Source organism: Suricata suricatta, chromosome X (genome assembly GCF_006229205.1).
Source record: "Suricata suricatta isolate VVHF042 chromosome X, meerkat_22Aug2017_6uvM2_HiC, whole genome shotgun sequence".
NCBI classification, from domain to species: Eukaryota; Metazoa; Chordata; class Mammalia; order Carnivora; family Herpestidae; genus Suricata; species Suricata suricatta.
The window spans coordinates 29,607,240-29,634,769 of NC_043717.1; the positions used below are offsets into that span (position 1 = coordinate 29,607,240).

At 38.2% G+C, this 27,530-nt stretch overlaps 1 protein-coding gene across 1 annotated transcript in view; it reads left to right on the forward strand.

Moving 5' to 3' along the window:
• CFAP47 (cilia and flagella associated protein 47) overlaps positions 1–27,530 on the forward strand; it is a 493,477-nt gene that overhangs the window by 155,146 nt on the left and 310,801 nt on the right. The window contains exons 28-32 of the mRNA XM_029929640.1: positions 410–535; positions 1,676–1,898; positions 12,852–13,073; positions 23,472–23,548; positions 25,280–25,413. Coding sequence (XP_029785500.1) covers positions 410–535; positions 1,676–1,898; positions 12,852–13,073; positions 23,472–23,548; positions 25,280–25,413 — 782 coding nt within the window. The remainder of the gene's footprint in view (positions 1–409; positions 536–1,675; positions 1,899–12,851; positions 13,074–23,471; positions 23,549–25,279; positions 25,414–27,530) is intronic.

Sequence of the window (27,530 nt, forward strand, 5' to 3'; positions counted from 1 at the left end):
TTTTTTTCTTGACATCTTATTTTAAGTGTAATGGGCATTTAGACTTAAAAAAATTTTTTTGGGTGGAGGAGCATCTGGATGATTCATTCAGTTAAGCATCCCACTTCAGCTCAGTTCATGATCTCACGGTTCATGAGTTTGAGCCCCACATCAGGCTCTCTGCTGTCAGCACAGAGCCTGCTTCAGACCCTCTGTCCCCCTCTCTCCTTTTGCCCCTCCCCTACTCACTCTCTCAAAAACTAATAAAAACATTTTTAAAATTTACATATATGTATATATTTATATTTATTATATAATGCATATTTTATTATATATAATATATATAAAATTACGAAATTCAGGTTCAGTAATTTGATAGTTAATTCACAAATGCTTTTTGACTTACAATGTCCCAATGTGTCATTTGTAGATAAGAGTGACATTTCTGTGAAGAGTGGAGGAAATGTTTTGCTCCCCTACCAAGAAGCTGGTTTACTCTCTTCTGCTTCTAACAAATGTGATGATGTTGAGCCAGCCAAGAAAAAACTATTTGTTGGTATGTGGCAAATAAATAATGTACTGAGCAAACCAAGTTTATAATATGATCTGTTTAATATTATTGAGTTGAAAACTTAGGCTTTATCAGATAAGAAGCAATCCATGAAGAAAACGATGAATTTTTTATAAATTTGAAGTGGGTCATGTTTCCTGGGAGCTCCCTCCAATGCTCTGGAGTAGAGGTTCTCTCATATTTTTTGTTCACAGTGTACTTACCATCTCACTACTTTCCCCCTAGGTCAGAAGATGTGCTATGCAGTTCCATTTATTAAATAGTTTGGTTGAAAAACCACAGAGTAGTAATTCATGTGATTGCCAACATACGTTGCTGTGATAATTAACTAAAATGTTAAATGTCCTATAGAGCCCCTCTGAGTCTGCTGTGACCTCCCAAGTACCCTCTCTATGGTTTGGGAACCGCCACACTAGTTGTTTGTCTACTATTTATTGAGCTGGATCCAGTATTACCTGTCTTAGAAACAGATGAGCACAGAGAAATAGATAAATAGGCAAATTTGGGATTATCATTTGTAATGAACTATTCAAATATTCTCTTCTCTGTATATGAGGAATGTGGAAAATTAATATTCCAAATTAAATATTGTGAGGTTTTTCAAGGAGTGTGTGCTTGTGCTGTTGCATAGATTTTTTTGAAAAACAAAAAACAAAATCATTTTGTATGCTTGAAGATTTCTCTAACTTGAGATGTTTTATTTGTGCTTCTCTTGGATATTGAGTCATACTGAATATGAAACGAATATTTTGTTTCAGTGAGCTTTTCAGCTAAGGTTTAATTCTAATAAGCAGAACTGAAGAATTGTCAAAATATTTTACATATGTAATTGAAAATGAAATATTTCATTCTGATGAATGTTTTCCTATAGCATTATGGCAGAAGAAAATGTAATGATTTTCTTTGTTGAAATTCATCGATTTTTAAAGTTATTTCTTTTATGTCTTTGAAAATAAATCTGTTTTCATATTTTTAAGATACAGTCAATTGACTCATAATTTTGTTGAGAACATAGAATAATTTATAGAATGAGGTTTATTTGTCTACATGCAAATAACAATAGCTGACAAGATGTTTTACTGTATGGTGGTATAACCCTTTCTTACAAACAAATTTGAATTTTAGGAATCAAAACACCTGAAAGTTTGGACTCCAGCAAAAGTAAAATGTCAGACAAAGAGAGATCTATAAAAAAGGAAGAGAAAAATGAGCAATTCTTTACTCCTGAAGAAGGAACCAAAGCATATGACTTCTTTGAAAAAGTTGTACATGCTGCTCAAACCTGGTTCAGTCTCTTTGGCTGGCCCAGAGGACCCCATTCTTTTTCTATTCCAGAAACTATAAGAAGGTAACAGTTATGTGTTTCTCTAAATCCCTTGCTTTTTATCATATAATAACATGCAGTCTGTTCATTGGGGTTGTTTTAAGTGAAACACAATGTTAAGTGATTTGTTCTATACTGATAAATTATGAGGAGGCTATTCAGAAAAGCAAAAGAGTGCAAATATAAATACTATACGTGTGATTTTTAATTTCTTCTAAACATCTCATGATTTGAGGTCAGGACTGAAAATCTCTGAACCTCAGTTTCCTCTTCTGTCAAATGAGAAGGGGTAAACTATGGGTAGGAGAAACCCTTTTAAATGTAACAAGTTTGGGAACTCCCCGTATATATCTAAAGGAAATACCAGCTCTCCATCTAGAGTATAGTCAGGTAGACAGTACATTGACTTTACTCTTTCACGTGCTTTTTAGGACTCAGCATGTCTAAAGTAGGTAAGCTGCCTTGGTTTATATCAAGTCATTCTGTTGTTAATTTAAACTGCAGTTTAGGCACTGCCCTTATTGTAACGTTGCTGCTGTAGTGGTTCTCACACATTTCCTACCTCCTTTCTCAGAGTTGGGGTGACTTGGCACCAGAGGGGCAGGGACTTCATCTCTGTAGCTAGGAGGGCCATAGTAGAATTTTTGCCTCTGTAGTTAGGAGTGAGCTAGGATATGCTAAGTCTCTAGTTTTTCTGTGAGTTATCTTTTTCAGTTTTTTAAATTAATGGGACAATACCAGCTTCATAGAACAAATTAGTTAATATTTCATCTTTACCTGTGCTGGGGGAAAATTAATACAGCACATACACTGAAAATGTACAGGCTCAATCATTCATTTATCTGACTCCAGGGAATTTTTTAGAGAAGTAATTCTGTTAACTTTTTTAATTTTCTGCTTTGGTGTTTGTTCTGAAAATTCTACCTATTTTGAGTAAATGTTAGTGATGTATTTCCAGGTTAGGGGAAATCATTGATTGGACATTTACAATTCATTGTTTGACAGTAATGACTTTCTAGTATTTTTGTTCATGTGTTCATAGTCTCTTCTTTGTTTATAATTTTTATTTAATCTTTTTTTAATGGTTTTTATATTTTTTTTATTTTTAAAAATTTTTTTTGGTTTTTATTTTTTTGAGAGAGACAGAGAGCACATGTGGGGAAGGGGCTGAGTGAAAGAGGGAGACACAGAATCTGAAGCAGGCTCCAGGTTTTGAGCTGTCAGCATAGACCCCGACATGGGGCTCGAACTGACAAACTATGAGATCATGGCCTGACTCTAAGTTGGATGCTTAACTGACTGAGCCACCTAGACGCCCTCATTTTTGTTTTTTCTTTATAGAATTTATGACTTTTAATTTTAATTTTCTACTTTCTATATACTTTTGCTATAATGATTGCTAAATTGTATAGTATGTTACTAGATTTCTTTGGTCTTGGATACTTGCCCATTCACATTAACTTTGGAGCATTTGCTTATGTTATTTTGTTCTATATTTTCTTAGTGTAAACAATGCTGAGATTCAGTATATCTGGGGCACCTGGGAGGCTCAGTCGGTTAAGCATCCAACTTTGGCTCAGGTCATCATTTCACGGTTTGTGAGTTCTAACCCTGTGTTGGTCTCTTTGCTGACATCTCAGAGCCTGGAGCCTGCTTCAGATTCTGTGTCTCCCTCTCTCTGCCCCTCCCCAACTTGCATGTGTGCTCTTGCTCTCTCTCTCTCAAAAATAAACAAATGTTAAAAAAAACAAGATAGGGATTCACTATATCTGTTTATAAGTGGTAGCAGAATTTCTGGATGTTACAAAGGAAGGATTTCAGAGTTGGGATCACTGCATCAAGTAAGCTTTTCAAAATCTGTCTTGAGGCGCTTGGGTGGCTCAGTTGGTTAAACATACGACTTTGGCTGGCATCATGATCTCACGGTTTGTGAGTTTGAGACCTGCTTTGGGCTCTTTGCTGACAACTGGAGCCTGCCTTGGATTCTGTGTCTCCCTCTTTCTGCCTCTCTCCCACTTGCTCTCTTTCTCTTTCAAAAATAAATATTTAAAAATTGCTTAAAAATCTGTTTTATTTTTGGATGATTTTCTAGTAAGGTTTCTATTTTATATCCCTAGTCATGAGTCACTTTGCTGGTCTGGTTGTTCCCTGATGGAGTTGAGTATCTTGCTATTTGGATAAGTGGGAAACAGCTCGTGTGATTGGGTACTGCTTGGAGAAAGAGTTCTAGAGGATGTGGGAGCCTTTCTAGCCCTGGATAGAAAGCTGCCCCAAACCAAAAAACTTTGAAGAAATAAAATTTTTGTCCAAGTAAGGATGCTCTTTGGTGCTCATTCTTTGTTTGGAATCTTTGGATCATGGACCCTCAGCCAAGATGATTCTTTCAAAGTAATATAATGTTGCCAATCTCTGAACCCTCCACCTAAGTGTTTCCTACATTACCCATTCATCTGGAATCACTCAGTTTTTCTGATGAGAAGTTTGATGCCCTGTTTTGTGAACACCATGTTCCTTCTCTCAGAATTATTTTATGATTCTCATTTCTCTGCTAATATATTCTGCAGTTTATTAAATAAAATCTGAGCATGGGAATATTTTATGTCATTCATTTTACTTGGTATTCGTTAGGCCCTTTCACTTAGAAAACTCATCTTTTGACTCCTCTTCCGTGCCTCCTATTTCCTGCCCTCTATTTTTTCTAAGTCTTCATGAATGATCCTTTATACCACTTTCAGTTATGTCCTGTGATATAACTGGGCATCTTTTTCTGTCTTTGCTTTCTTATGTTTGCAGATCACCTTCATTTGCTCTTCCAGTCTTTTATAAAAATTTTAAGTTGGTGTTTATAGTTTTGTTATTCCTTCCTCCCTTCCTCCTTTCCTTCCTCTTTAATTTAATAATATCCTTTTTTTGTATGTCATGAATGCATGCCTTCTCAAATATCTTTTCCACATAAGCACTTGAATTAATCATTGCAATTACTCTACCATAGGTCACTTGCTCCCTCTGTATCTGCCAGCGGTAATCTTGGTGACTCTCTTTATGTTCCTTTAGGAAAAATGGCGCCCTTTCCCCCTGCAGCCTACTGCTGTGCAGTCCACCATTTTAAGTTATTCCTCAGTACAATTCCACCCATTCTTTGTTTTATAGATATTCTTCCAAGTCGTTGGTGTACTAACGGTTCTTTCCCCAATTTTAGTGTTGTTACAGGTCTCCAGTTTTTCTGACTTTTCAGGAATATTTTGAGAGGGAGAGAAAATAAGCACATATGTTCATTTTATGATCCTGAACAGAAAGTTGTTGTTCTTATAGTTTTCTGCAGTTTTCCTCTTCCATTTATCCCAGCTTAATGACCTGTCATTTCTGTTATTGCGTTGATTATTGTGGTCTAATAATCCATCTATTCAACTTGCTTTGTATTATCTCTCCTATCTTATTCCTTTAAAAATAATTTTGTGATGGTATTCTGTTAATGATAATGGTTCATATGTAGTAGACTCTTCCTATGAACAAGGCATAATTATATGTGCTTTGTGGGTATTCATTCATTTATTCTTTATAATGACCCTGTGAAGTTGGTACTATACATACATACCCCATTTTACTAATGAGAAACTGAGACCTAGAGAGAATAAGCAACTTTCTCAAAGTCACTCAGTTGATAAATAGCAGACCAGGATTTGAACCCAACCATTCTACCCCTAGTGCCAATACTTTTAAACATTCTTCTACTTTCCAATTATTACAGGATCACATTAAAATTTAGGAAACTTTAAGGGGTGCCCGGGTTTCTCAGTTGGTTATGTGTCTGACTCTTGATCTCAACTCAGGTCTTGATCTCAGGGTTGTGAGTCCAAACCCCGTGTTGGGCTCTACACTGGGCATGAACACAAATCAATAAATTAAATAAATCAATAAATAAGTAAATAAGTAAGTAAATACGATTTAGGAACCTCTAACACTTAAAAGACATGAGCTCCACCATTTGGTATTTTTGTCTTAAGCTTTAGGCTGAACACTATATGTACCCATGGTTAGGTATATCAGTTCAAGAAGATTAAGAATACAGGAGTGTAGGGGCACCTGGGTGGCTCAGTCAGTTAAGCGTCTGACTTCAGTTCAGGTCATGATCTCACGGTTCGTGCGTTCGAGCCCTGCGTCGGGCTCTGTGCTGCATAGCTAGCTCAGAGCCTGGAACCTGTCTTCAGATTCTGTGTCTCCCTCTTTCTTTGACCCTCCCCGGCTCACGCTGTCTGTCTCTGTCTCTCAAAAATAAATAAAAAACATTTAAAAAAATACAGGAGTGTAGAACTGAGGAGTGTTATGTAACCCTAATGTGTACAGGCTAAATCTAGGATTTCGGACCAAATGAAACTCAAAGTCCTAGGCAGGCCATGATTTCTACTGTAGTCAGCCATGTTAACAAGGAAAGTGGAATTGCCTGGCCTCATTTGCAATAACCCCCCAACTGGAGAATCATTTACCACAGGATGCATAACCTGGAAGTCTAGAATTCATTGTGAATTATGGTGTGGATATGAAAAACTTTGTGTTTTCCTTTTAACATTATTGAACATTTTTTGGCATATTTACTCCAAGATGTGCCAAACCTGAAGATATAGGTTGTCAGAAATGCTGCTTTATTGGACTCTTATCTCGGGTAATTTCACTCTTTACAGACACCCGTTTGTGGCAGACAGGCATTATGGCCCATTTCATTTGTTGATTTGGGAGATATTCAGGTGGAATAGCAGAAACCAATTATTTGAGGAGATTACCTTTATTAGTAGTCTGGTTTCAATTCTTCGAGGCCCTTAGCCTTTCCCCAAATCACCAAAAGATGGATATAGCTATTGGAAACTATAAGAGAGCACAATTTATGTTTCAGAAATCATCAGAGGAAATGTACTAAATATCGTAGTCCCCTCACTTCAAGTTGGATGAATTGTGGGAATTCACATTTTTTCCAGACACTACTTGGGAAGATCTCTACGTAACTAACCACAGACATTTAAATCATGGTGGAGATTCCAGTGCATCTGGGAGAAGTGATTGCAGTACATCTCAGTGCCAGTCCACACTTTGATTCCAACACGTACTGCCTCCCAGCTGCCACACACCAAGAGCACATCTGGGAATGCCTGTCAGGAAGCTTAGAGGAAAGGGTTCAAATCGTTTCAAAGCTACATTCCATTGTAGAAGTTCTCATTTAGTGTAAATATATAGAATCTCATGGGAAATCAGATGAATAAGTGGAATGTTCTACCCTTTATAATGAGAACATGCCATATAAAATATTTTCTCAGTGCCTCTGTGTCCTCGTTTGTAAAAAAGAGGTAATGATAAAACTACCGTATATGGTTGCTGTGACATTTAAAACAGGTAATACCTTTATTAAAACAGAGCTTGGAACCTCGTAAGTATTCAACAAATGTTAGCTGTTCATATTAAATTGAATTAGGATTATGTTAGTAGTGTTATATATTTCTGATTTCATTTATTATATTCACTACCTCTTGTATTTGGCAGTGGAAGGTAAATTTATGTTCTATCTTTTCCAAGCACTTACCAAATGATATTTCATTAAAAATATTTCTCCTTTCTTTGCACAGGATTCTTCAACAGCTTAATACAGGAACTTCTGATGTTTAATAAAAAGCGTGCGCGCGCGTGTGTGTGTGTGTGTGTGTAGTGTGTATTTGGTATGCTTTTCTCTTTGCCACTTTGAGCTGCTGGCAAGATCACTGATAAATTTAATAATACAAACATAAAGTTTCACCTCTATTTCTGGGCAGCCTGCCTATTCTTTTCGCCAACTGTGTCTAACAAAGTCACAAAAATGTGTCTTTAGACTAAGAGTGTTAGAATGAAAGCCGTTAAATAACAGATGAGAGTTTGCTTGCCTGAGTTCTTTCCACTTCTCCACATTAAGAGTAAGGAATCATTTTACAGTTCTTTTCAAAGTAGTTTCCTTCTTTAACCATTTTACTACTTGTTTGCTGGTGATACCGGTAATTAGAAGGTGCTTTCTTTATCTGAAAAGATGTATCATGACACAGGTACACTGAGCCTTTGGCTTGTGCATATTTTCTTTAAAAAGTTTTTTTTAATGTTTATTTATTTTTCAGAGAGAGAAAGAGCACAAGCAAGGGAGGGGCAGAGGGAGAGAGGGAGACACAGAATCGAAAGCAGGCTCCAGGCTCTGGGCTGTTTGCACAGAGCCTGATGCGGGGCTCAAACCCACAAACAAGGAGATCATGACCTGAGATGAAGTCGGATGCTCAACCAAGTGAACCATCCAGGTTCCCCTGCTTGTGCATATTTTTAATCTCCAGAGTTGGAGGACTCTCACAATTTAAACAGAAACTTAAAGTCATTTACTATCTTAATATGTAAATAAGACAAGGAGTATGGTTAATAATTATCAAGCTTTTAATTGATATGAAGTTTACATTTATGGGATATGTGTACATATAGATGTTAAAGAAAATACTGTCGTTTATGCATCATAATTTGTGCTCTCAATAGGCAGTTCAGTTACTGATGAATGACATCACCTTTTCCTCTAACAAACCTGTGCGCAGTACTTCTATAGCTAATGTTGGTCAGTCTTCCTTTGCTAGAGAACCTTTGACGACCCAAGCTGTTTCCTTGTGACTTTTTAAATCATGACAAAAAAAAAAAAACCACACACACATAAGGAAAGGTTTACAAACCAAGTACAACCCCTCAATTTACTCCTAGAGCAAGCCCCTGCACACCTATCAATTTGACAGCATCCCAGAAGCCTCTTTTGAACCTCACAATCTACTGTATCTCTGTAACTGTAAGAAAATTACTAGCTTGACTTTTATGGTCAATCTTTCTTTGGCTTTTTTCCCCCCATTTTTATCATCCAAACGTAAATCTGTAAACTCGAGCTTGTTTCTTTGAATTTTAATAACTATTGTCCTGTAATGTGTGGACAGAATTACAACTATGCGAACGTGTGTGTAGCCGTCACTTAGGCTAGGAACTGGACCATTGCCCGCGTCCCTGAATCCCTGCCACCTCCCATTCCCTTCCACCTCCCAAAGTAGTAACCATTATCCTGCATTCTAGGATTGAAGATTAGTTTTGTCTGTTGTTGAATTTTGTGTAGGAAGAATCATACACTTTGCATGCATATTTTGTAGCTTCTGGGGTTTTTTGCTCAATATTATGTTCTAGTCATTCATTTAAAAATTTTTTTTAATGTTTTTTATTTATTTTTGAGAGACAGAGACAGTACAAGCATGGGAGGGTCAGAGAGAGAGGGAGACACAGAATCCGAAGACAGGCTCCAGGCTCTGAGCTAGCTGTCAGCACAGAGCCCCATGCGCGGGCTCGAACCCACGAACCGTGAGATCATGACCTGAGCTGAAGCCAGACGCTTAGCCGACTGAGCCACCCAGGCGCCCCTCAAGTGATTCATTTTTGCATTTAATAGTAGATTAGTGGTAATGCTGTAAACCAAGCCATCATGGGAATATTCTATAATTTCATCCTTCTGCTCATAGATATTTCACTGGCTTTTAGAGTTTTCTAAAATGAATGATCCTACTATAGAAATTTTGATATATGTCTTTTGGTGCATATTTCTGAAAGGCATATATATATTTCAAAAGAGAAATTGCCAGAATACAAGATAGAAATATGATCACTTAAAAAATTTTTTTAAAGCTGGGGGGCACCTGGGTGACTCAGTTAACTGTCTGACTTGTGGTGTTGGCTCTGGTCATGATCTCATGGTTCATGAGTTTGAGCTCCGCGTTGGGCTTTGTGCTGATGGCCCAGAGCCTGCTTCAGATTCTCTCTCTCCCCCTCTCTATCTGCCCCTCCCCCCTGCTCATGCTTGTGCTCTCTCTCTCTTTCAAAAAAAACCCAAAAACACAAATTTAGAAATATGATCACTTTAGAAGATATTTCTAAGCAATTTCCCAGAGCGGGTGCACCAATTTGAACTCCGACAGGTCATATATGCACGTTCCACTTGCTTTTGATGCTAAGAAACAGTTAATGTTGTCCATCTTTTCAAAAATATGTTTTTCTAATATTTTGTTTATTTTTGTGAGAGAGAGAGAGAGAGAGAGAAAGACAGACAGACAGACAGCATGAGCAGGGGAGGGTCAGAGAGAGAGGAAGGTACAGAATGTGAAGACAGGCTCCAGGCTCTGAACTAGCTGTCAGCACAGAGCCGGATGCAGGGCTTGAACCCGCGAACCGTGAGATCATGACCTGAATGGAAGCCGGATGCTCAATCGACTGAGCCACCCTGGCACCCCTGTTGTCCATCTTTTCAGTATCAGCTCCTTCTGATGTATGTGGTTTGAACTGACATCTTACTGCTCTTGATATTAAGAAAATTTTCACATGTTCTTGGTCATTTGAAAATGTTGTATCATAAAGAGCCTGTTCTTCCTAGTTATTAGGATTCATGGTGATTCTTTCATCTTTGGTTTGATTTTTTATTGTCAATTTTGGAAAGTTCTCAGCCAATATCCTTTCAATTATGGGACTACCTCATTCTTTTGGGCCCCTCTCCTTTGCTCACTCTTCTGGAATTTTCCATCCTTTTGTCCCTGTGTTGTATTATGGATACTTTCCTATGGCCTATGTTTCATTATATCAATGCTCGCTTCACTTGATTTAGTCTGCTGTTAACTGCATTCATTGCTCTCATAATTTAACTTACTGGATTTTTTTGTTTATAAATTTTATGTTTAGTTATATTTTTTCTTTTTTTTAATGTTTATTTTTGAGAGAGAGAGAGAAAGCACAAGCAGGGGAAGGGCAGAAAAAGAGGGAGACACAGAATCCGAAGCTTTTGATGACAAAATTCTTTTTTTTAAAGTTTATTTCTTTTGAGAGAGAGAGAATTCTTGTTTTTTAAAGATTATTTCTTTTGAGAGAGAGAGTAGGGAAGGAACAGGGGGGATGAAGAGAGAGAATCCCAAGCACGCTGTACAGAGCCTGATGTGGGCTTTGAACTCACAAACCACAAGATCGTGACCTGAGCCAAAATCAAGAGTCAGATGCTTAACCAACTGAGCCACCCAGGTGCTCCAATGACAAATTTCTTAATGTTAATCATAGTATATGAAATTACTTTAAAATTTGTGTCTTGGGCGCCTGGGTGGCCCAGTTGACTGAACGTCCGACTCTTGATTTTGGCTCAAGAAATAATCCCAGGGTCATAGGATAGAGTTCACACTGCTTGTGGAGCCTGCTTAAGATTCTTTCTCTCTCTCCCCGTGCCCCTCTCCCCATCTCTCTTGCTGTTTTTCTAAATTTAGATACATAATTTTTCTAAAATTAGATACATAAAAGTAAATAAAATTTATGTCTTAAGACTATATTCTGGGAGGATCTAGGCAGCTCATTTGGTTAAGCTTCCAATTCTTGGTTTCAGCTCAGGTTATAATCTCTGGTTTGTGGGTTTGAGCCCCGTGTCAGGCTCTGGTCTGACAGTGTGGGGCCTGCTTGGGATTTTCTCTCTCTCTCTTTCTCCGCCCCTCCCCAACTAGCACTTTTGTGTGTGGGCATGTGCACATGTGTGTACATGCTTTCTCTCTCAAATAAATAAATTAAAAAATAGCAAAACTACAATCTGTGGGGCCCCTGTGTGCCTGTTTATATTATCTATTTCTCTTTTTATTCAACTTGTTGCTTTTTCTCTTTCTTTAGTTATAGTCTGGTTATATTTTAATTCTGTTTAGACCATTTATCTCTTTCATAATTTTTATAGCAATATTTTAGGGTATTCATTTTTTCCCCATATATGTTTGCTTTGTTGGTAACTTCAGGATTATACATTATTATATACATTACTTATGAGGAACTTGAGAAACAAAGTCAAGTAATTTTCAAAAAGCCATAGAGTAAGAGCCAGAGTTTGAGTAATGGCAGTCAAACCTTTAAATAAATCAGTGTGCTTTCTCCTATAATATACGCCACAGACCTACTAGCTACCAAACTGGGGGTCTGACATTCAAAATGACCCCTTGGCATTTTTTATTTCTCAATCTGAGTTAGTAATACATTTTGATGGCTAGCCAAAAAATAGTGTTAGATAATTGATAAACTATAGACAGCAAGAATTGGTTGGATTTTTCCTCCTCCATTTAAAGATTAGCATGCATATAACTCACTGAAGCAGGTATCAGGTAATAGAGACTGTACTGTTACAGAAAGAACAGCGACATGTATAGGGGATAGTAGCTCTCTATCTTTAAAATGTGAATCTCCACTTAGGAAGCCAATTTGCAGGATGTGCCCTTTTAGTGATTAAAATGCAAAATTGAAGAAATATGTGTAAATTTGTTTTTGTCTATATGTGAGCTGAATGTTTGACATCTGTTTTGAAAACTATTATAGGCATTATTATTTTAAAAACTTTTTTTAATGTTTGTTTATTTTTGAAGGAAAGAGAGACAGAATGTGAGAGGGGGAAGGGCAGAGAGAGAGGGAGACAGGCTCCAGGCTCTGAGCTGTCCACATGGAGCCTGATGCGGGGCTCAAACTCACTAGTCGTGAGATCATGACTTGAGCCGAAGTCAGGTACTTAACTGATTGAGCCATGCAGGAGCCCCTATTATTTTTAATTTAAATGCTATAAAATTTGAATTCAGTGATTTTGGATAACTTTGGAACCAGCTGCTAGTTGGTGGGTGCAGAACTTAACTCCTATACTGTTTCTCCAAAGTACTTAGATGTTCTAATCACAATGCAATCTTCCAGACTTGACAATTACAACATTAGATAATGATGTGTATTTAAAACAAGATAATGGAAACTTCCAGGGTTATTAAAACAGCTAATTTTTACTAACATATGGTAGCTGAATAAGGTGCAATTTGTAATTACTTGATTTTAAATAGAATTTTATTTAGTCATTGAACATTTTTTCATAACATAACATTTTGAGAATTTTTAAATTTCAAAATTATTTTCTCACAGGGAAGTGTTTAAAATGCAATCCTATTCAACGACATCACCATTCCAACAGTTTTCCAGACGGAATGACTTTTCCAAATATAATAAGACCATTTATGATGTGATACTACACTTGAGTGGAAAATTGCCACCTGGAATTCATTCAAGTCTGTCATCCCCTGCGGATTATACTGAAAGGGTGATTCAACTTCATTTTCAACATTCTTCACTTCTTAACTTTCTCAAGTAAGAGCATGGATATGCTAATTTAAACATGTAATATTGGCTTGGATAGATACATACGTAGATGGGTAGATTTTGGTATCATTTGTCTGTTGTAAAATAATAGAAAAATAATAGAAAATAACCATGTGATGAGCTATGGAATTGATAATCTAAGGCAGTTATTCTCTAGCTTTAGCATCCATCCAAATCATTATGGTAGCATGTTAAGGGGGTTGCTGGCCCTTACCCACAGAGTTTATGATGTTAATTTGCATTTGTAACAACTTTTAAGTAATACTGATACTTCTCGTCTATGACCTCATTTTGAGAATTCTCACATAGATAAACATATAAATCTGTAGAACTTAACAGGGATGAAACCAGTAAGTTTATTTCTCAGAATACTGCTCATGTGAGCTCAAGCTCTACTATGAATTTTTAGTCTCCAGTAGTAAGTTTTTCAGTACTAAAATAATCAGCAAGTAAAAATTTCTATAAATGGCTGATAGAAAATCTAGGAAAAGTACTTGTCATTATAATGTCTATATTCCTCTGCAGAGATTAAATGGTGAGTGGGCAAGAAATAGGAAAGCACTGTTTGTTAAAAATCTGAGGCGAGTGTTGGTGGATTTATATTATTTAGTTTGCTTACATTGGCAGTATCCTTAACCACTGGCACATCCGTACGCAGTACTGTTCCGTCGAACCTTGTTTCTGTACCACTAAAATTGCATTTGTTACTTGCAATTATTTGTGCAATAGTGTTCATATATTTTGAAATATATTACTTTGTTTTTAAATTGGAGCTTCTTTGTGTACAGAATCTACTCCATAGTTGCCCAGAGATGTTCACCACCTTAGCAGGAGTGGGGATGGAAGGTAACAAGAGGAATCTCATACGAGGAATGCAAAGGAAAGATTTGGTGTTCAGGGTTGTTTTTTTGTTTTCCAAAGTAGATTTTTTGAGTCTCTGGCAATATTATAGTCTTAAAAGTTAGAAATCGTATAGAGAGACAGGAGGTGGTGGCAAAGCAGGAGGACCCTAGGCTCTCCTGGTCCCACCAACACACCTAAATAACTAGCAAATCATCCTCAGTCCCCCAGATATTGGCCTGAAGACTGATGGAACTCAAGTAAAGGGAGAGAGGAGGCCACACTGAAGAAGGTGGCAAGAGTGGAGGGGTGGTTTAGGGGAGTCACAGATCCTGGCTGCTGCAGAGGAGAGGGGGCTGTGGTCACTGAGAAGGCCGAGAGCCAGGGGAGCACACAGGGAGACACACAAGGAGAATGTTTCCCCATGACCATTGGTTTGGAAAACGAGAGGAGCTGAATTTCGGAGCTGAATTTCACTAGTTCTTGCTCCCAACGTCCTTAAATCATGGAGTTTTTTTTTCTTTTTCATGTTTTATTTATTTTTGAGAGAGAGAGAAGAAGAGACAGAACATGAGCAGGGGAAAGGCAGAGACAGAGAAGGAAGCAGAGAATCCGAAGCAGGCTCCAGGCTCTGAGCTGTCAGCACAGAGCCAGACGTGGGTCTCTATCCCACGAACCATGAGATCATGACCTGAGCCGAAGTCACACGCCCAACTGACTGAGACACCCAGGCACCCCTGAAACCCTGGAGTTTTAAGGGTCAGCAGGCTTGACTGTGTTAGAGCCTGAAGGGCACTGCACTGCTCTAGGCAAGAGGCAGGCCAGCAGTCCAAGAGCATACAGTGTGGAAACAGCTGAAGAGTGACTGGGGCACACAGTGGGGAGATCATTTGCTCACCTCCAGGAGTATTGAAGTTCTCCAAAACTCTGGTCAGGAGATGTGATCTGGGCTGGGGTTTGTGTTGGTCTTCCAGGGAAGCGGGGGAGGGGATGGGTCTCCCAGGCTGGGACTGAGGCCAGCTTGACCAAAAAGGGCAGTTCCCCTGAAAGGATGGGGGTGGGGTGGGGCTTAGTGTAAGCAAGTTAGGTAGCCAGCGTCCTTGCTGTGCTGCCTCCCTCGGTGGCTCTGTGTGTGTGCTGGGGGGTGGAGAGGGAAAGGGCAATGGCCAGGTCCTTTGTTCCTGGAGAGGTGTCTCTGTGAACGCTGCCTGTCAGGGACACGCTCTGAGAAGAGCAGTCACCGAAGGAGACTGATTTAAGACTCAGGCATCCTGTTCTGGAGGCTGAGTAAATGAGAGGGACTCCACTGAAGAGGCAGAAGGGGAGGAGATGGCTGGCTCTGAAGCCACAGTATGAATGGCAAGTATATTAGGACTGAGATGTGGCTAAGTCAGTTATGAGGGACCTCTTGGTCCTCAGCAGGGCTAAAAGGAGAGACACGAGATTCTCATCTCAGGTCTCAGTGGCAAATGCCCACAAGGCAGCTAAGCTCTAGGTAGAGATTGGGAGCGTTGCCAAAGAGACTGAGGATCCAGAAAAGTAATCACAAACCTGCTCCTCCGTCCAGGTACAAGAGTCCCTCTCACCTACTTTACGTAAGCCAAAATATAGGAGTGATCCATGTTCTGAGAGGCCTTATTCAATTTTGAGATCCTTTCTTAATAAAATATCAAAGTAAAAATACAAAATTGAGATACACGGATATATATATGGCTTAAGAATAGACTCATGAAAGTGAGGAAACCTCACATTGAAGCTTTATTTGTTAGACAATATATCTGCCTCTTCCCAGATGCCATTTTGTGCGGGGACGGGGAGGTTTGAAATTTTGAAATTGATTGCTTATCCCAAAACACAGGATAACTCGTAAAGAGACTGTTAAGTTTACAAGATATGTGAACATTCAAGTCTATTTTCTTCCTATTCCTCTGCACCCCATCTGGTTGGACAAATGAGAAAGATTATATCATTTATGGAAAACAGCACAGCTATGTATAACTTTGCAAACTATTTTCAGTACCACTGACTTATTTATGAGTCATTTCCCTCCCCTCCCCCCCTGCCAGTTTGTGCGAATGTTGAGGGCAGGAAGCACATCTAATTCTTCTGGCATTTCTGCCACCCAGCATCCTTGATGACACAGAACGAAGCCAATGGTCATTAAATATTTATTTATTAACATTGTCTTTGACAGAGCTTTGCTTTCTGAGCTTGTGTGGTAAAAGGAATAAAACTTTGAAATTGAGTCTCAGGGTAGTCATAGAAGAATGGAGAAAATTTTGTGAGGTATGAAAAATTAGGGATAACAGAAGGAAACGTAAAGCATTTCCATTCTGGAGAGACGTAGCCAGTGAGAGAGGATCAAGTTGAAAAAAGGTGGAGTATGTACTATGAAAGTTATACATTGAACTTTATTTATGATACTAACTTATAAATTCTTAAACTAATATTATTTTTTAAATTTTTAATGTTTTATTTATTTTTGAGAGAGAGACACACACACAAAGTGTTAGCGGGGGAGGGTCAGAGAGAGAGGGAGGCACAGAATCTGAAGCAGGCTCCAGGCTCTGAGCTGTCAGCACAGAGCCCATTGTGGGGCTTGAACCCACGAACTGTGAGATCATGAACTGTGCTGAAGTCAGCCACTAAATTGATTGAGCCATCCAGGCGCCCTGAAAATAATTAATTATTAAAGCATTAATTCTCTCATACTTATATTAGTTTGCTCCAGCTACCATATCAGACTGGACGGTTTATACAACAAATCTATTTCCTTACAGTTCCAGGGGCTAGAAGTGCAAGATTAAGGTGTTGGCAGATTGGGAGTCTTCTGAGGCCTCTTTGTTCGCCTTGGAGATAGCCACCTCCTTCTGTGTCCTCACACCCTTGGTGTCTGTCTGTGTGTCCAAAATTTCATCTTCGTATAGGCACACTAGTCAGATTTGATTGGGGCCCACCTAATGGCCTCATTTTACCTTAATCATCTCTTTAAAGGCCTTAACTTTTAAGTATAGTCTGATTTTGCAGTAACGGGTGTTAAGGTTTCAACATACGACTTTTGAGGGGACACAATTCAGCCCATAACAGTGCCATATGTCTTGTAAAAACTATTTTGAAAACAGGTATTATATTTTGTAATACATTTCTTACCACTGTATTTGAAATAATATGCTTAATGTTTCTTGTCATTTGTGCCCATTATGGAATGAATTGGGTCTTCTTCCGATTTATATGTTAGAGCCCTAACCCCCCAGTGCAACTGTATTTGGAAGCAGGACCTTTAAGAATGTAATTATGCTTGGAGCACCTGGGTGGTTCAGTAGGTTGAGTGTCCGGATCTTGAGTTCAGCTCAGGTCATGATCACATGGTTCATGAGTTCAAGCCCCACATCGGGCTCTGTGCTGACAGTGCGGAGGTTGCTTTGGATTCTTGCTCTCCGCCCCTTTCCCACCTGTGAGAGATCGATCTCTCTCTCTCTCTCTCTCTCTCTCTCTCTCTCTCTCTTTCTCTCTCTCAAAAATAAACATTAAAAAAACCCCAATGTAATTATGCTTAATGATATCATAAGGTGGGACCCTAAGCTGTCTGCAAGCCAGGAAGAGAGGGTTTATAAGCAACCAAATTTTCTAAGGTCTTGTTTTTGGGCTTCTTGTCTCCAGAAATGTGAGAAAATAAATTTCTACTGTTTAAACTACCCAGCCTGTGGTATTCTGTTATGACAGACTGAGCAGACTAACATCGTGCCTAATATCCTTTGATATAATTTCATTTATTCATTACTGATAATCATTTTATGATATAATTAACTTTCACTGAGAAAAACCAACTTTTTTTTATTATTTCCATATTATAAAACTAAAACAAGCAGAACAAAAACACTGTGTACCTAGCATTGAAACTGCAGTGTGGAATATCATATGATCTAAAACTATTATAACTGTTACTTTCTAATACCATTGATTTTTAAATAAAATTTTCATTTGCCAAAATAAATACGCTGAGAACACCAAATCATTCCCCTTTAGAAGTAAATATAATTCCATTTGTTATTTTTTTCTTTTATCTTTAAAATCTCTATATGCTTCTTACTTATGCATGACCATTATGGTATCTTATTTAATGGAATTACATCCAAGAATAAAAATATTCCATAGCAACAGTCTAAGAGTGGTTCTGGAAGAATGAACTGATGTTGGGCACAAGAGCATAGTTTTTGAATTAAGTAGAAGGAGGCTCAAATTCTAGCTCTTTTGTGCTTCTGTGACTTTGCACGAGTTAACATGTTTAAGCTTCAGTTTCCATATCTGTAAGGTTGAAGCTGATAATTCCCAAACCTAATTGGTTAATAAAAGAATTAAAAATATTAAATATGTATTACATGACACATAGTAAATGATGATGTTGATGATTAATTTAAATGCAGTAAGTTGTGATCTATAGCTTGCATATGCTGAAATGTTTTCTTAAGCTTCTTCAATGTGGTAGCCATTAGTGACATACTGAAAACTGACTCTTGTGATTTCATTATCGCTGAAATACAATATTTTATTTTATTTTAAGTTTATTTATTTTAAGAGCGGGGCTGCGGGGAGGAGAGAGAGCAGGGGAGGGACAGAGGAAGAGGGAGAGGGAGAATCCCAAGCAGTCTCTGCACTGTCAGCATGGAGCCTGACACAGGGCTCAATCTCAGGAACCCTGTGATCATGACCTCAGCTGAAATCAAGATTCAGATGCTTAACTGACTAAGCCACCCAGGTGCCCCCGAAATACAACTTTTTCAAAGTCTGTTCCTCTATTAGAAGCAACAGATTTATCTGCCAGAAAACCAATTTTTAACAAGTGTGTCTTTATTAAATAAATTGGAACTTTTAAAAAGGTTTTATAATTTTAAAATAGAAAGCACATAACTTTTGTTTTATTTTTACTGTGTCCCACTCTTGGTCCTTGATGATTGATTTAAATAAAGTAAATGTTTTAATTCAATAAGGCAAACATTCTAGTGCCATTTTTATTATAGAAAGTTAGTTGTATTTATCTGTTTTCTCTCAGAAGGGATTAATTATAATTATTATTTACAAAAAAAAAGAAAGTTGCATTTTAAAATATAATGATGTATTACCTATGAACAGAAGAAAAAGGCACTTAAATAAATCTTTATTTTTTGTGCATTATAGAAATGAAACAGTTTTGTGATAACTTTAGTAAATTCTCTGGTACTCAAAATTGAAACAGGGTGATGTTGACAAGACCACCAAATGCCGAATAGAAGCGAGGCAAGATTTTATTTACAGCCAGGCCAAACCAGATCTCCTGGTCTTAAGGAGAAAAATGCAGAGAAGGGCCCCACGCAAGGGTGGCAGTGGGCTTCTATGGAGAGTAGCAAGGCAGAATACACAGACGTTAGTTTTGATGGGAACCTATCATTTTAAAGTTCCTTGTCCTTTTAAAATGACCAGTCATAGTTAGACACCCAAGATACCGCAGGTCAGTGACTGGGTGACTTTCTCCTGTTAACCTTGTCTTGTCCAGGTCTTAGTAAAGGAGTGACGTTGCCTAACAAAATCTTGAAAAACAGGTTACCCTGTTCATTATCGAGTTACATTCTTAGGGTAGAGCCAGGTTGCCCAACCTTTAATTATTTACCAGAATGGGAGTTTAAACCGAACTTACTTACAATAAGTTCTCTGATATCTTATAAGTTATCCTTTACATTCCATAAGTTGATCTATTACATGCCATAAATAAGTTAACCTATTACAAAAATCATCATCTTATTCTTGTAGCACTGATGTTGGTATAGCTCCCAGTAGTGTTGACATTAACATGGATGGTTTCTGTTTTGACATTTTAATGGTGTGAGGATGCAAGTATGGAAGAGTGATTTTGGAATTAATGCCAAGCCATTCAAATTTATTGCTCTTTTATCAGCAAATACATGCCTATCAGGATATATTAGCTATGATAAAATTCCTCAACATTTGATTGGTTAATAAAATTGGGTCTAATCCAAGATACATGCATATGTTTCATCGTGGAAATAAATGTATTAAATTCAGAATAAGGATAAATGTTATTAGTTTTCATATTTAAACTTGATAACAATGGGTGAGGACTCTAATACAAGTGAGATTATATTTTATGCAATAAATGAGAAATTCAAAAATCTTTGGAGATCAAGTTGAGGATTTAATAACTCATTACATCTAATTTTATTCTACCTAGTGTAAACTTGGAAGAAATATGCAAACAAGAAACCTAGCATGTAAAAGTGTAATTAAATCATTTATGAAAGTCAACTCTCTAAAACCACTGAGCAGACATAAAATCTATTGACAAGGCACAGTTGTAAATACTGTCTTAGGGACTGATGAAATGAGGGCTTGAGATAGATTCAAAATGAAAAGAAGAAAACATGTCTCATGTAGGGGAGGAAAAATAATTTTCCTTCTGCCCTTCTAGACTTCTTGGGTGAGACTCACCCTCCCCAATCTTCCCCATAATATAAAGACAGGAGGAAAAAAATATTGATTATGTATGTTAAGTAGAGTAGTCACCCAAAGATTTGAGACTCAAAGCCAAAAGACAAGGCTTCTTTACCTTACTGAGCTAAGGAAAAGGATCGGAGGCCCGGGCTTTTAAGCAGGAAGGGGGCCCAGAGTGGGAGGAGCTATTTCTTTCCAATGGTAAGGGGAGGAAATACTTGTTACACAAAGGTTGTCCTGTCCTGCAGATAAATCTCTCCAGTGAAAAAGTAGTCTATCTCCCTGCTATAGCTCTCTTCCTCCTACAGACCCCTTTTCTAATGTAAATTTCCTGTAGATGTATGTTTTCCTTTACAAAAGGGTGACTTCTACTCTGTTTTAAGAGCTTCTCCTGTCCTGCAGTTTCTCAAAATAATTGATGTGCCAAGGAAGTATATTTTCAAATGGCATATTCTGCTAACGTTCACTTCATAACAGTGTCTGTAAAATCCTCCGAAAGAGCAAAATTCACCTGAGTAAATTTTAAAGCTCTTATCGGTTTTATTCAGCAGTTCATGAATCGGGTAGCATCCAATCTAGCAGAAGCTCCAAGGAAGCAAGTACGCCAGAGTTGTGCTTAGGCAAAGGGGGCAGGGGACAGAATGTTCCATCCCAAACTGTGCCACTTCAGCATGGAGATTGTTTTGAGGTGAAGGCAGTTGAGACCCAGCAGACTCAGGAAAAGCTTTTTACCTTGCCCTAAACTGCCCGCACGAATTTACATAGGGGTCTGTACCAGGAAGAGACCTATTAACAGAGATAACTTTTCCTATCAGAAAGACTTAACTACATGCCATGGCAAATGACTCTTTACCATATTCCTGTGAATTGTCTTCCTCTCCTTGGAAGACCCAAACTCCCAACTCTCTCCTTAGCCTCATCTGCCTGTCTCTCAGTCTTCCTGTCCTTGTGGGGCTCCCATAGGTATGTAATTAAATCTTTTCCCCCCTCTTAATCTGTCTGTCAATTTGATTATTGGTTAGCAAAAAAACCCTAGAGGTTAGGAGGGAGAAGTTTTCTATTTTCCCAGCACAAAAGCAGATTGGTTACTGCAAAGTTACTTTGTCTAGAAGCGATGGTAGGGATCTATCAGACAGATTACCTAGCTAATGCTGCTCAGGTAATTTCCATTGACTGGTTTAAGATTCCCCTTTCTGGGAGAGCCAAAATCATAATGAAGTTAAATCTCACTTTTGGTGGCATGGAGTTTAGCATAAGCCCCATTTGGGGTTTGTTGTCTTTAATAATGCGAAATATTCATTTCATTCTTCATCCTCAATGTTTTACTGCGGGCCAATTCTCTGCTGGACACTATGGAATACTGACCTGAATGCCACACCGTCTCCTTCCTCCAGTTCTCAGTTTAATGTTTCCCTGATCACTTTTCTTAGGCTTTCTTTCTTAGGCATTTAATAGAAGTGATGATTTCTTTGTAAAATCCTGTGTTTCTTTGGATGCAAGGAAGTATTCCAGTTCCTGTATGTCTCTGAGCTGCTCTCTTTGTTTAGCTAGTCAGCTCAGAGACATACGTCACTGGGATTTCAGTTTGATGAATCGTCGTCTCATTTAAGTTCTTATATGTGCTTTAGGTGGGCTACTCCTGCTAAGGAGTAGTGTTCCATTAAAATTAGGTATTATTTAAGTCTATAATAATTGCAGTGTAGTGAGAAATCCTAGGAGTAGTGTAGATGCAGATGGAAAATGCATGAAAATCAAAGAGAACGGGTGGTGTCTGACTTCCAAACAGCAGCATTCAGGATAATTTCTTCCACCAGTTTCCTCTGGCCCAAGGACTCTAGAACTCTGCTCTTTGTTTCCACCCCCACAAGGGTTCCCTTCCTCACTTCTTTTTTCTTATTCAAATAGAATTATCTTGAGGTTCCTTTCTGCCTTTGCTTTTTCCCACTTTTCAGTAATTATAGGACTGCAAAACATCTACAGAGTTGAGTACTAGAAGTGGAATTCTCTGATAAATACTTACGGTGGGTAGCATTCTATGCTCACTAAATGAGTTAGACCTAAACATTTAAAACCCCACTAGGAAACGTTCCTGCCCAAACCGTATTATATTAAACTATATTAAAGTGGTTTTGCTGGTGATGGACATGCATATGAAGACCTTGAATAAAAATACTTAAAGAAATATGATAGAAATATAATCTTGAATGTGATAAATTCTATACATATGATTATATATGCTTTTAAATGTATAAAATAATATAAAATAGATATTTGCTTTAACAGATATACTGCTTCAAGTTTATATAATCAAATTGGCCAGAATTTTTTGATATTCTCTGGAAAACTAAACTGATAAATGCTGTTATATTTGAGGTTTTCTATATTCAGGTATATGTTATGATAGGCATTCACTGAGCCTTGGGTGACTAATGATCTGTTAGATGCTTTATTGTGTTCAAACTCTTCCTGGATATTTTTCAGTTTTATAATGTCCTTTTTTTAAGTTTAGTTTTTTTAGTTATTTATTTTAGGAGGGAGAACACAGGTGGGGGAGGGACAGAGAGAGGAAAAAAGAGAGAATCCCAAGCTGTCCATGTGGAACCTGACCTTGTGCTCAAACTCACGAACTGTGAGATTATGACCTGAGCTGAAACAGGAGCCAAATGCTTAACTAACTGAGCCGGCCATGCGCCCCTCAATTTTATAATGTCATATAGCAATAAAGTGGTTGGTGTACAGGCAATAGGAGCCAAGAATATAACTCTGTATTCTGTTACTTTTTAAGGATAGATGTGACTGAGTATACACAACTAAAATTCTTAAGATTTTAAAACTTAATAAGTTCCTTGTCATTATTAATTCTCTAAAGAAAACATCATATGCACATTTTGTTGTTAAGGGACATGTTAGGACTAATAATATAAATTTTAAATTTGAAAATAAAAATTCAATACACTTATAAACTATATGACATTGATATAATTTTATTTAAGTTCAAGTGCAAATGAAATACAAATCACTGAGTATTCTATCGTAATAATTTGGATTTTTTTTTTATTTTAGTGATCAAGGAGCATGTATTTCTCATATACTCCCAGAATTTCTGCTTGAACCAGAAGATTATAAAAAGTGGCTTGAAATTACAGTAAGAGAATACAATTTCTAGGAGCAATCTACACAGTTATTGAATTGACTGATTTTTGGTCTTTGTTAGAAGATTTTGCTTTAAAATTGTGGTATTTTTATTTATGAAATGCTATGGACTATGGCTCTCTGGACAACCTATATGTGTGTGTGTAAATATTTACTAATATAAATATTAAGAATAAATATTTAAATACATATACACACACACAGACACATTTTTTTTTACTTTTTTTTTTATGTCTTTTATTCATTTTTGAGAGACAGACACAGTGTGAGCAGGGGAGGGTCAGAGAGAGAGGGAGACACAGAATCCGAAGCAGGCTCCAGGCTCTGAGCTAGCTGTCAGCACAGAGCCCGACGCGGGGCTCGAACCCACAAACTGTGACATCATGACCTGAGCCGAAGCCGGACGCTCAACTGACTGAGCCACCCTGGTGCCCCACAGACACATTTTTCTATCTGTCTAAAACTTTTTGTGGAGTTCCTATCGTCAGGGAGCAAAAATATATCCCCTTCAAGGTCCTTCTAGCCAGACTAAGAATTAAATTGTCATGAGAGAGATTAACAGGAGAAAATAAAATTTACCAGCATATATGAGGGGCATCCACATAGATATGGAAATTTTGAAGAGAGGCAAAATGAGGTATATATATGTCCTGAACTAAGGAGAGGGGATAGGAGTCTGAAACTTCAGAGGGAAGGAATGCATCTCTCAGGCAATAAGAAGAGCAGATGTTTGGTAATGAGGTGTTTGCTCTGCCATACAGATGGGCCACTCAGATAAAATTTCTCTCTGCTGGCAGCACTTACTCTGGGAAAGAACCCCCCCTCCCTGCCACATTTAGATTCTTCTGTGAGTTAAGTGAGGTGAAAAATTTCTCTAGAGCCCACGGGGACTCATCTGCCTTCAGCTGAAAATCGTCCACATGCCAAAATGGCATGTTTTGGGCGGACCTGTCCCAAACCCCTTCAAATTCAATCTTTGTGCCAAAGTGACCCATCTTGGGGCAGCCTGCCCTTGGCCCTTACACTGTGCATAAATGATTACATGGCTTTCTTAAATATATAATTGCTTCTTTTAGCGGATCTAAAGATGGAGAATAGTTTATTCTGATGTAAATGTTTTCTTAAAGGAAATTTTTAGAGTATAGGTTTTCCAAGGAAAATAATGATTTCATTTCCCCACCACTTGCCGTTCTCCTTCATCCCCCCAAAGGAGAGAATAGGCAGAAATCAGGCAAGATCTGCCTAGTTGTTCTCGAAGTACACAGTTCCTCATACAGAAAACTCCTGAGCAGGGGAATTGCTTGCAGAAGCCTGCAGGCTTTCAGGGCACTCTACTCTCAGCGCATGACGTGAACAGGAGAACCAGGGGCCTGTCCTTTGACACTCTGCTGAGGTCCAGTGGCTTAGCCAAAGACTGTATTCCTTTTGGGGGTTCAGAGTTCAGAATAACTTTGCACCTCATTCTGCCACGTCTGCCACAGAATGAGCTAGTACATATAGTGAATGGATAAATCTCTGACCTCAGTAATAGGCTGTGTGTTCCAGAACGTTATCTCTGTTGATAGTTTCTTTTACTGGTACATGGAGAATTAGAGTTCTTGATGAATGTATGCACAGGGCATGCAAAAGTTTATCAAAAGAAAAAGAAACTTAAATGCTGCATGATTAAAACTTTGCACTTAGATTTGCCTTGCATTTTAACTAATAATATATTTTTTTTTATTCATCCACTAATACCTTGCCTGTGTGTTCCTGTGCATCTAAGGAAAAGCCTTCCATTGTTATAGATATGACTCAGTTTGAAGCCTGGAGTAAATGGGCATGGACAGATGTATTCCTTCAGATATACAAGGTAACATTTCCGGTCTTGCTCACTGCTAGGGTACTTTGATTGATTTATATGAATAGTGTATTCGTCAAGGTATAGGTACTGATGCTGATTAAAGAATTCAAAAGCACTGTGGCTCAAATAAGGTAGAGTTTTTCTTTTTTTATCTGTTGAGAAGTAAGTCCTTTAGGGACAGTAGGGTGTCTCTTCCACCCCCAGTACTGGGCTTTCATCTCTGGGACAACTTCTCAGAACAAGAACACATAAAAGACTAGTGCCGGGAAAGTAAATACCCTTTTAGGATATCACCCCAAAATGTATCATTTTCATTGGGCAAGATCACGTGATTCTACCAAACTGCAGGCCATGTTGAGAATTGTAGTCCCTAAAATAGGTAGCTACTGTCGTATTCTGGTACTAAAAGGAAGCATTAGGGGCACCTGGGTGGCTCAGTTGGTTAAGCATCTGACTTCAGCTCAGGTCATGATCTTGTGGTTTGTGGGTTTGAGCCCCGTGTCAGGCTCTGTGCTGACAGCTCAGAGCCTGGAGCCTGCTTCCGATTCTACCTTCATTGCACCCTGTGTCTCTCTCTTTCTCTCTCTCTTTCAGACATAAATAAATATTAAAAACAAACAAATAAAGAAATAAAAATAAAAGGAAGCATTCATTAAAGAATGGATGATAGCGACAATTATGGTTTCTAGTTCTAGTATATACCAGACTCTTGCTATAAATGTTATTCTGGAGATATGTCCACTAGGAATCACATATTGGTAGACATGGCCAGGTTTTGAGGAGACTCTCCAATTTACCTCATGCCAAGTTGCATGTGTAGGTAGATTAACACAGCATAAATTATGTCTTCACATATGCATCCTTTTTTGCATAAACAAGTTCTGGTTTTCGTCCTGAGAATCTTCTAAATGTGGCGCAACAGATCTTGCCCACTAAGATCCATGGGGGGGTTTTGCTTTGTCTTCACAGATTGAAACCATAAGTAGGGTGAGCTGTGGGACAAGGGAGTTAAAATGAGAGAGACGTTAAAAAGCGGCAATCACTGAAAGGAAAGGACAAAGTTAATAACTAGACATTGTGTAGTTTGTGTCAGATTCTTGTCATGAGATGCTTTTGAAAAGTTTATTTTTTTTTAAGAGAGAGCATGTGAGTCACCTGAAGGAAAAGGACAAAATTAATAACTAGATAGTGTGTGGTTTATGTCAGATTCTTGTCATGAGATGCTTTTGAAAAGTTATTTTATTTTCTTAAGAGAGCATGAGCGTGTGGTTGGGACAGAGAGAGAGGAACAGAGGATCTCAAGAGGGCTCTGCTGACAGCAGCAAGCCCAATGCACGGCTCAAACTCCCCAACAGTGAGATAATGACCTGAGCCAAAGTCAGACGCTTAAACAACTGAGCCATCCAGGTGCATCAAAAGATGCTTTTTAAATGTGATCTTGATTAATCTTCACAAGCAGTAATTTCCTAATTGAGAGATGAAGAAACAAAAGTCTACAGGCATATGTATTATCTTCCAAGGTCACCTGATTTTAGCCATATAAAACCGTCTGATGTAGAGGAAGCTTCTTACTTCCTTGATCCCTGCTAGTGCCCAGAGGCCCCAGGCCCCTTGCCACTCTCTGGTAGCCTAAATCCTCCATGGCAACCAGCTACCCAGCCTGCCCTCTAGAGAGTTCCTCCTGCTGCATGATTCCTACTTACTCCTCTCCTCTTCTATCAGCCCGCCCTGTCTTCTTTTTTTTTTCTTTGCCAGATATCAAAGACAGAAAACCTGTTTGTTCTGGAGTAATTCCTTGAAGAATGTATGAGGGTATTCATGACTCTCAGCCAAACTTAGATTTGGGACATTTACTTCTTTTCTAAACTCAATGCTGTATCATCTATAATTTTGTCCACTGATATAGAGGAGCCAACTCTAAAACAGAAGGGCAGAACATGTCCTAGTTACTGGACAAACTAGTCCTGGTTTTGGGTCTTGGGCTTTATTCACTCACTCATTTATTCATTCATGCATGGATGGATATGTGTAGTTCATCTAATCTCTTTCCCAACCTATACGTCTATGAATTTAAAAGCCAAGTATCGAGGCACCTGGGTCACTCATTCGGTTAAGCATCTGACTTT